The following is an 11,185-nucleotide window of genomic DNA, read 5'->3' on the forward strand; positions in this document are numbered from 1 at the left end:
GGCAGAAGAACCAGAGATCAAATTGCCAACATCCACTGGATCATGGGAAAAGGAAGAGAGTTCCAGAAAAACATCTATTTCTCTTTATTGACTATGCCAAAGCCTTTGACTGTGTGGATCACAATAAACTGTGGAAAATTCTGAGAGATGGGAATACTAGACCACCTGACCTGCCTCTTGAGAAACCTGTATACAGGTCAGGAAGCAACAGTTAGAACTGGACATGGAACAACAGACTGGTTCCAAATAGGAAAAGGAGTACGTCAAGGTTGTATATTGTCACCCTGCTTATTTAACTTATATGCAGAGTACATCATGAGAAATGCTGGGCTGGAGGAAGCACAAGCTGGAATCAAGATTGCCGGGAGAAATATCAATAACCTCAGATATGCAAATGACATCACCCTTATGGCAGAAAGTGAAGAGGAACTAAAGAACCTCTTGATGAAAGTGAAAAGAGGAGAGTGAAAAAGTTGGCTTAAAGCTCAACATTCAGAAAATGAAGATCATGGCATCTGGTCCCATCACTTCATGAGAAATAGATGGGGAAACAGTGGAAACACTGGCTGACTTTATTTTTCTGGGCTCCAGGATCACTGCAGATGGTGATTGCAGCCGTGAAATTAAAAGACGCTTGCTCCTTTGAAAGGAAAGTTATGACCAACCTAGACAGCATTATTAAAAAGCAGAGATATTACTTTGCCAACAAAGGTCCGTCTAGTCAAGGCTATGGTTTTTCCAGTGGTCCTGTACGGATGTGAGAGCTGGACTATAAAGAAGGCTGAACGCTGAAGAATTGATGCTTTTTGCACTGTGGTGTTGGAGAAGACTCTTGAGAGTCCCTTGGACTGCAAGGAGATCCAACCAGTCCATCCTAAAGATCAGTCCTGGGTGTTCACTGGAGGGACTGATGTTAAAGCTGAAACTCCAATACTTTGGCCACCTGATGAGAAGAGCTGACTCACTTGAAAAGACCCTGATGCTGGGAAAGATTGAGGGCAGAAGGGGACGACAGAGGATGAGATGGTTGGATGGCATCACCAACTCGATGGACATGGGTTTGGGTGGGCTCCAGGAGTTGGTGATGGACAGGGAGGCCTGGCGTGCTGCAGTTCATGGGGTCGCAAAGAGTCGGACACAACTGAGTGACTGAACTGAACGCTAAAGTGGAGCTACTTCTTCCCATTTGATTATTCATGTCAGTATGAATTTATGGACATTTATATTATCCTAAGGGTTAAAACCCAACACTGTCATTTTCTGTGTTAATCAAATTCTTCCATTAGTTTTGGCCATTAGGAGCTCCTTCATGTTGGTTTCCTGCATTCTTCAGGTAAGTCTCTTTTCACTTTTTCTTAGGTACTTCCTTACTTTCTGGAACAAGATGTCCCACGTTTATCTTGTATTTTCCCTGCCTTATCACGGAATCAATCACCTCTCTCAGGACCCTTGGCACCTTATATTAATAAAGGATTGTAAATCAAGGTCTGGACATGAGGGATGCTCATTGCTACTGACATTTTTCTAGGCCCTTTCAGCAAAGCTAGACAGTATATAAATATGTATTATACTAATTCACACACATCTATACTTCTGTATCTGTCTATATGCACACACATCTGTATTTCTGTATCTATCTGTCTACATAAGAAATACTGTGAATTTGTACCTCTGATTCTAATCTCTCATCACAAGATTTATTTCATCCTTCAATTCATCCTCCTTCTCCAACAATGAGAAATCTGGCTCTTATCCATACCAACTTACTTTTTCCATTCTGCCATATGTGAAAATAGTGTCAGAATTGTTAATCCATACCCTCCAAGAAGGGCATCCCATGTGGCCAGTGGTAATGAATCTGCCCACCAATGCAGGAGACATGGGTTCAATCCCCAGGTTGAGAAGATCCCCTGGAGAAGGAAATGGCAACCCACTCCAGTATTCTTTTCTGGAAAATCCCATGGACAGAGGAGCCTGGCAGACTACAGACCATGGGGTTGTAGAGCTGGACATGACAGAGCAACTGAGCACACACATATATACACACATGCACCCTGCAAGAAACCCCTTTTCTTTCTGGATTACAGCAGTTCTTTTTATCTGCAGCCTCAGCACAACATCCAGTCAAGGTCTCACATAGTTCTTCTCCTCCCCTCTCTCTGCAGTAGGGTTACACTATTCCTTTGTATTACAGTTCAGTTCACTTGCATTCCACCTCACACCAACATCACCCTCATACCCCTTTCAGACTCATCATTGCTGATTTAACTATATGAAAGCTACAAAAAACATGACTACAGTCCTGAGAGTCAGAGCTGCACAAAGATACGTTCAGTGAAGGTGTCACTCCCTCATCTCTGTTACCTCAGTCTCTGCTCTCTTCTTTCCAGCCTTGTCCCACAAATCCAAGTAAGTAACCAATCTCAATTTCTAGTTTATCCTTCCTATATTTCATTTGCAAAATGAGCAGACCCATATGCATTTTCTCAAATCTCTCCTACACGAACAGTATCATACTAGATATTCTTTTGAGCTTTGCCTTTTTCATTTGACACTACATCTTGGAACTCCCCTAGCAGTCCAATGATTAAGACTCTGTGCTTCCAATGCAGGGGGTGCAGGTTTGATCCCTGTTCAGGGAACTAAGATCCCACATGCCACAGAGAGCAACCAAAAGATTACAAAAAAAGAAACGAAAACAACAAAAGAGACAGAATGTCCTGGACAGCATTCTGCAACAGCTCAGTTCATTCTTTTTAATACAGGATTACTGCTCTGTGGTATGGACGTGCCACAGTTTATTCAACCACTCTTCCATATATGGACAGTTAGGATGCTTTCAACATTGTGAAATTGCAATGCTGCAATGAATAATCATGTTTTCTATATATTTTCAGAGTGCTAGAGGTGTATCTTCAAGACCAATTCTTATGAGAGAAACTGCTGAGTTTAAAAGATCACGTCCAGGTTTGTTAGGTACTGCCAAATTTGATTCTACTAGCAGTGTATGACAGTGCCTCTCTCTCCACACCTTGCCAACAGACTGTGCTGTCATACTGTAAAAATCTTTACCAGTCTAAGAAGTGAGAAATGGTAACTTGCTGTTGGGTTATTTTTATACCTTTTTTTGGTCTACAGTCCAACCACGTATCTTTCCCCATTGTTCCATCAATTGTTTGATCCTCTGTCCCTTAATTTTTAAGAGGCCCTTTACATGAAAAGGATATTAACCCTTTGTGGAATATGTTTCAAATACTATACCATACTTAAAAAAAAACATTGACTAAACTCCATTTTATTCACTCAGATTTCATTAGTCTTTCCCTAATGTCCCCTTTCTGTCCCAAAATTTCACCCAGGACACTACACGTGTTTAGCGCAACCCTTCTTGGCTATGACAGTTTTTCAGGCTTCCCTTGTTTTTAACAACATGGGCAGTTTTCAGGAGCACTGGCCAGACACTCTGTGCAATATCCCTCACTTTGTGTCTGTCTGATGGCTTTTCATGGTTATACTCAGGTTACAGGTCTGGAGGGAAGACCACTGAAGTAAAGTGTTATTTTCATCACATTGTACAAAGGGCTCATACTACCAACATGACTTATTATTGACGACGCTAACCTTGATTACCTACCTATGGTAGTGTTTGCCAGGTTTCTCCATCGTACAGTTACTTCTCCCCTCTTACACTATACATTCATTACCTATTTTCTTAGTCATCTTTTTAAATTTAGTTATCTTTATATCCTCAAAAGCCAAAATACAAAGCAGATGCTCAATAAATATTTACTGAAGGGCAGTGGAGGTGAAAAGGTCTGTCACCAAGCCAGGAGTCAGGGGGATGAAGACCTTCTCTTCCATCTCTCTCCACCAACGGCCAGGAGCACAGATCCTTTGTGAGGCTTTTCTATTTTGGCTGCAGGATCTTAGTTTCCCAACCAGAGACTGAACCTGTGCCCCTTGCAGTGCAAGCATGGAGTCCTGAAGAGGGCCCACCAGGGAAACCCGCAGATTCTTTGAGATATGCAAACAGTTCACTAGTGAGCACACCCAGTTCAAGGTCCACTTCCTTCCCTAGGCCCTTTAACTGTTCCAAATCTCAGTCATGACTTCTTCATCTAAATCCTTAGAATCTATTTATGCTGCTGCTAAGTCACTTTAGTCATGTTCGATTCTGTGCGACGCCATAGACGGCAGCCGACCAGGCTCTCCCATTCCTGGGATTCTCCAGGCAAGAACGCTGGAGTGGGTTGCCATTTCCTTCTCCACTGCATGAAAGTGAAAAGTCAAAGTGAAGTCGCTCAGTCGTGTCCGACTCTTTGCGACCCCATGGACTGCAGCCTACCAGGCTCCTCCATCCATGGGATTTTCCAGGCAAGAGTACTGGAGTGGGGTGCCATCGCCTTCTCCATCTATTTACTAGTAATAACAAATTCTCTGTCATTAAGCACTTACCCTGACACGTAATGTGCTAATATGCATTATCTTTGCAACAATTTTGTAAGACAGGTGTCATTATCTCCTTTTTACAAATTAAAATTAAGGCTGAAAGAAGTTTATATGTCTTTGGAAAGTAAAGAGTTCAATACTGGTCTGCATCCATCATAATCACCACACAGCACTCAGTATCTATTGATCTGAGTAACTGCTCTCTCTTCTGAACTGCCCTATTCTTCCTACTTCGCATGAAACTTACTACATTCCACCATATATTATTAACATAATACAGGACAGTCACTCAAATACAAAACATACCTACTATTAGATTATGGGCTCTCTACAGGAAGGACTCATTTGTTAGGTTTGTACAGAATTTAACATACTACTTTTAACCTATGAGTGTTCAATTTGAGCTTAGGATGTCATGAAGACCACCTAGTGGGCACTTCGTCATGTATCAAAGAGATCACTCTGGTCACTTCTGAGGAGAAAATAAAATTTAAGAGAGGTTATAAAAACAAGAGAATCAACCTAGGCCTCACCAAATTTTAGAATTAAAGTTGGAAATCTGGCCCAAGTTCTCATTTTACAGATGAAGACTTAAAAACAGAAAGTGTAAGTGCTTTGTCCAGGGTCACTTAGTCCCTGAATCATACTTTAAGGTTCTTACTACAGCATCACACTGCCACACAACTCCTGTTAATGGTAATTCTTAAGGAAATGAGCGGTTTCCCACAGTTTTCACTTATCAGAGAACTGCTCAAATACATATTGTCAAACTGCTATCTGTGACAGTATGTGTCTATTTAGAACAGTCTTGCTGATCTAAAGACAGCAACCCTCTATGTCACCCAACTGGCACAGAAACATGAAAGAAAGTAATACATTAAAAAATAACAATAATAAATCATGAACTCCAATAAATTAGATCCATAAAGGACAAATAAGAAGCCAAATGAATTTTCACAAGATTCCAGTTCAATAAGGAATGAACCAAAGCACAGAGCAAATAACTCAGAAAGAAAGCTACGGTCAAGAAATGAGTGAACCTGCCACAAGGCAGGCTTAAGAGTTAGTGTACATGGGTAAGCCCATGAGAATCTGCATCGAGTCTGCTCTGCACCAAAACAACAGCTCTGTAAATTAGATATCTTAAGAAAAGTCAATTATCTGATGATGAGGTAAAAGCAGCAAATATTGCTAAATTTACTTAAATCTAATAATTATATCTGATTTAAATTTTTAAATTTAGATTTAAAAGTTGTTAATTTGAGTTACATTAAAAATTAGTCTGCCAACTAAAAATTACTCTCTTAAATTTTCCTATGTTTCCAAACATCTTGTACACAATGTTTATCCCAAGCTCATAGCCCTCTCTGGTAATTGTTAGTGTGACTCACTTTTCAAGTGACTTGACTTAACCTACTGAAACCAACTACCCAAAAGGTCTTTCGAGAATCAAGGAGGTAACATATTTCCTGTAAAACCTAACCACTATTCTGCTGTAACACATGACCCTACTTTAAAGTAGATGCTGTATGTTCAGCTTACCAAATTGAAGTAAAAGGTCATCTTCTAATACTGGCTTTAAATATTCTTCTTTCTCCCAAGGCACTGGGTTGTATATGGAATTCATATATTCAACTGTAGGATTCTGGAAGTAAAATCAATTGCATATTTTTTCACTGCACATAATCACACAATCCCCTTACCAAAAGAAAATTAAACAAAAAAGGAAAACATATCTACATTAATACACAATTGCTATTTAAAATGAATCTGTGTTAACCTGGCATTTCATTAACTTGACTGAATGATTGCTTAATTGTTTCGGTGCACAGTTTTATACTGTTTGGATTTGGAGGAAATGGCAATATAAATATCAACTGACCAGAAAAAAGCGTTTAAAAAAAGAGCAAACAAAGCACTTAAAAACCACACTAGAAATCAGAAATTTCTGATTTTACATAAAGACTGTATTCTTTATCTGACACTGAATTACTTTGCCACATAATACTGATTCATCTCTCACATGCAATTAAAAACCATACTTAAGTATGGTAAGTGTGTATGGCACCACACATAAGTATGGTACTTATATATGTATGTAAGCACCACGTATTTACCAGGTGCTATGCATTGTGCTAGTTCCTAATGTCCAGGATTCCAATATGATGAGTGTCAAATTTAAAACACTTCCTTATATAGCAGCTCTTCATATCTCTTAAAAATGGGTGCACTGATAATAACTGCAGTATTTCTTTAGGTTTTAAACGAAACTGTAAATTAAGCTACCATCTTACCTTAAGTCTAATAAAATTTATCAGTTTAATGTATCCATAAAATTCAAGTCCTAAAAGGGAAAAAAAAATTCACTTATTTCAATATGAGTTTTGTTTCACTGACTTGCTCCAGAGATGCTTCTCTGGTGAGACAACAGCCATAGATGACAAATTTTTAAATGCCTTCCTTGAATTTCTAGAAAACGGGAATTTTTAGAATTCTACTCTTCTCAGAAAAATACCAGTAAGGAAAATTAGGCCCTAGATTTTACCAAGTATTTGGCAGTTGACACTAGAGCCAAATTTTCTAATTTCCCAATTTTTATAGCATCTACCAAACTATCATTTTGCCAAGACACAGAGTATACAAAGTGTACTAGCTTTTACATTAAGTTAAATGATACAAATGAAAAAACAATAAGGCTTGTATCTGTTCTCATCTTTTCAGAAATGAAGCAGCATTTAAAATAAGGGAGAGCAAATAGCATGTCCAACCAATTATTATTTGTCATGAGAAAGACTGTTATGAGAACATGTGCTGTGCTAAGTCACTTCTCATGTCTGACTCTGTGCAACCCTACGGACTGCAGCCTTCCAGGTTCCTCTGTCCGTGGGGTTCTCCAGGCAAGAATACTTGAGGGGGTTGCCATGCCCTCCCCCAGGGGATCTTCCCGACCCGGGGATTGAACATGCAGCTCCTGTGCCTCCTGCACTGCAGGCGGATTCTCTACCGCTGAGCCACCAGGAAAGCGCTGGCAAAAGACTGTTATGAGAACATACTGGTATACGAAAGTGTTTCATATGCATAATAACATACAAAACCCTTATTTGATAAGTGAAAACATAAAATTATATTAAGCAAGATTCCAATTTTAAAAGGCACATTAGAAATATGAAAAAAAACAAACAATGAAACAGTACTTTATGTCTTACAAAAATAGATGCAGTTGAACTTATGGTTCACAAACATAACTGCATCATATGTGTATCCAAGACCTAAAATCTGCCCATTTGCTATTCTTCAGTAATGTCCTTTCTAGTTAATAGTAAACACAGGGACCAAAAAGTCAATTCTCTACTGAATTAATTTTAGTACCACACTGTAGCTCTTCAATATTTATTTAAAGCAGAAGGCTCTAAGTATGTCTAGATCCAAGTCAGAACAGAATCATCATCTGAACCTCTGGCTACCACCTTAACTTTATCACTCCCTACTTCCATACTCTCTTACTGAACTCCTTATAAACTCAGTCTCCTATGCCCTGAAGCCTGTGCTGTGCTCTGAGCTGGTACACTGTCTTTTTTCATAATGATCTGCCTCCTTTTCCAAAGTCCACCTATACCCTTATTCTCCCTATTCTAATATTCCCCCCTTCTCTTAAAATGACTAAAATACAATCACATGCCAAGGGCGTTTTTCTTCCCTTTCTAGCTGTGAAGCCAATTTAAGCTTAAATACAGTGACTCTTATCTAGAAGAATGACTTACTAATATTTCCTCAAAAGCCACTTGCCAAAAACACCTTATTTTCATAAACTGTTACTATATGTTTCACTATATTAGACTTGTATAAAAAAGAAGAGATGTGGAAAAACAAAGTTTGAATTTGAATTTCATTACTAAAATTTTATTTATTCTAAAAAATACTTACCATGTTTATGAACCATGTTATCAATACTAAATTGATGCTCTGACTTACAATGTGAAAATGTGTCTTCAGCAGATGTAAATAACCTGAAAAATCAAGCAATAGCTTCATGGAATAATCCCCTAACAACTCTAAGTACTGATTTCATACCTAATCAGATATAAACTTTTCCCCCTCACTCTACAAGTTTCCAGTTTTACTTCCAATTAATAATAATAATAAAAACCACCTGTAAAGAGGATCCCAGCACTTCTAAAGAGAATTAGTACTTCTGAGTTCCATTTTACACCTAAAACAAACTGTCCTTTAAAGGTCAAGATTAATTTGCCAAACAACAGCAATGAATTTATCACAAAGCTTTTGAGAGAGAGAAATCCCTTTGATAGTCTCTCTCTCAAGACATGAACATCCCCCATGTAAGACTCTTTTTTCCTCAAAGTATCAACTCTTGTTTTCAGAGGCTCTGAACTGGCACAGCTCAAACATCTTTTAGAAATAAAGCATAAAATGTAATTTTATAACTGGCATATTTCCAAAGTGCCATATTTCAAAAAGTGGTCTTATCGTGCTCCACAAGGATTTGCATTACAGACACTGGGAGGCTCAAGCTTCTTTATTATGTTATCTGCAAAACTGAAGGATGCACAATGTTAGGAATTTACAACAGAGACACATCTTTATGCTTAGCATATAGGCAGCAGTTTTAAACAAACATTTACCAAGATAGGTTATGAAGAACTACCTCCCTGATACTCAATAAATATTTTGTGACTAGAGTATATGCACACATCCCTTATTTACCCAAATGAGGCTACATGTGGAAACTGACGAAATCAAGAGAAGCTAATATACCATCAATCAGCACCATGCCCAAATTCAGGGGGCACTGGTAAAATGTTTATTAAAGTAATACTAGTCAATGCCAATCAGTCCTCTTTCATCCCCACTTGCCCAGAGAAGCAGCCAAAGTCAAAGCTTGTTGAGATGAAGAGGCAGAATTTTAAATGGGAAGAACACCATTTTGGATATGAGACAAACCACAGCTCCGCAACTCTGAACAAGTTACTGGTATTGCAATGTCTTTCTCACAAAGCAAAAAAGACATCAATTTCCTTCACCTTCAACAGGTGGGGATCCTCTAACAAAGATGATTCTTTAAATGGTTCAAATGGAACTATTTACACCTGAAAAGCTTTCTACTTGTCAAATATAGAAAGGAAGAGCTGGAAGGATTCTGAGGGATTAATCTAGTTTAGTGACTCCCAAATTTGTTATTCTTTAGAATCACTTCGGATAGTGTCTTTGTTAAAAAGCAGATTCCTAGACACTAACCCTGATTTAGAAAGGCGGAGGTGCAAAATTTAGCATGTTATTTTTTTTTCTTAAAAGAGTTTTAGGTGACAACCAGACTAGGGAACCACAGATCCAGTCCAGAACACTTTACACAAGGGGAAACTAAGGCCCGTCGAAGACCAATACTGTAACCTGGCTTCCAGTTCACGGCTCCTCCCTCTGGACAAACCCTCACTCCCAAACACGGGTTCCACATTTCCAGGGCAGCCACTCGGGTTACAGACTCCAGCTGAACCGACCACGAAAACCCACGTGGCTCGGCCACGCTGGGCCTGAGCCTGGCGCTGAGGTGGACGAACCTGTCACAGAAGAGGCAGGGGGTCTCCTGCTCGGCGTGGGGGAGATCCGCATCGTCCTCATCCTCCCAGTTGGCCTCATCTCCGCTGTCTGTCAGGCCTGGAGGGTCCTCCTCCTCCGCGGCGCCTAGCACACGCAAACGGTCAGACGGCCTCGGACACCAGTGCTAAACGGGCGCACGAGGGGCAGGGAGGGGAGAAGGCTCTGGGCCCGGCCGGCCCGCCCCTCCGCACCTCCCCGTCCCTCTGCGCTGGGCCCCTCCGCCCCGACCGGGGCGCAGGGCGAGAAAGGGGCTCTCACTGGCCCCACGGCGGCGCGGCCTGCACGCTGAGGGGTCGGGGTACCCACCGGTAGTGCCTGACGCTAACGAGCACATGGCTGGGGCGGCCCTGGGAGACCAGCGTGCCACGGGGCGGGGAACGACTGGAAAAGCGCGCGCGTAGCCGCCTCAGAGAAACGCCGGCCCGGAAATCCCGGAAGTAACGTGAGCGCGCAGCGGCCCGGTTGCTCGGGGAAACCTCGGGGACGCCAGGAAACGTGAGCGCGCGCGCGCCGGCTCGCGAGCACTTCCGGCCTCAGGTGCGCGGCGTCTTTCGCGTGAGCTGGGGTAGGCGGGGCGAGGGCGGGGTTCTGCCCCGCGCGCAACTCCCCCCCCTCCCTACCCCACCCCCCCACGCCAACACTGGGAGGACGCAGCGCGCGCCGAATGTGCGCGGAAGTCTGGGTTGGGCTTTGCAGGTTGTAGGTAGTTTTTGTGTTCTCCTCGGGCTGCGGCAGGCATTAGCGTTGACGCCCTCGCCTACAGCCCAGAGCCAACAGCGGCTCCACAGCCCGCATCGCTCCCCTAGTCCAGACGTTATTCGAGGGAAGAGCGGCTAGTAGAGGGCGACCCGCTTGCAGCGCCCTCTGGTGGCGGAGGTCAAGCCCAGGCGAGAGCCTGGGACTCCACCCTGGTTCGGGCCCCGAGGCGCCTCTGGGGTGCGACTGGGGAAAGGGAACTGCAGAGACCATTGAATGGAATGTACCAGGGGCCAAAGCCTGAAGGGCTGTTTTAAGCAGTTTTGTCTGTGACGTATATGTCCCAGGTTCTAGTACTAGATGTTAGCACTGGGCTTGGCACAAATTTATCCACTTAAACTGACTGCTGTGGCCTGGCAAGCTCTAA

General features: G+C 41.9%; 1 protein-coding gene across 1 annotated transcript in view; it reads right to left on the reverse strand.

Moving 5' to 3' along the window:
- The window catches only part of PRMT3 (protein arginine methyltransferase 3), a 133,639-nt gene extending 123,171 nt beyond the window's left edge, over nucleotides 1-10,468 (reverse strand). The window contains exons 1-5 of the mRNA XM_052662216.1: nucleotides 10,369-10,468; nucleotides 10,023-10,146; nucleotides 8,374-8,456; nucleotides 6,744-6,793; nucleotides 5,992-6,094 (exon numbers count right to left, since the gene is read on the reverse strand). Of these exons, the coding sequence (XP_052518176.1) occupies nucleotides 5,992-6,094; nucleotides 6,744-6,793; nucleotides 8,374-8,456; nucleotides 10,023-10,146; nucleotides 10,369-10,396 (388 nt within the window). The 5' untranslated portion in view covers nucleotides 10,397-10,468. The remainder of the gene's footprint in view (nucleotides 1-5,991; nucleotides 6,095-6,743; nucleotides 6,794-8,373; nucleotides 8,457-10,022; nucleotides 10,147-10,368) is intronic.
- Nucleotides 10,469-11,185: the final 717 nt, after the last annotated feature.

This window comes from Budorcas taxicolor, chromosome 25, assembly GCF_023091745.1.
Source record: "Budorcas taxicolor isolate Tak-1 chromosome 25, Takin1.1, whole genome shotgun sequence".
Taxonomy (NCBI): domain Eukaryota; kingdom Metazoa; phylum Chordata; class Mammalia; order Artiodactyla; family Bovidae; genus Budorcas; species Budorcas taxicolor.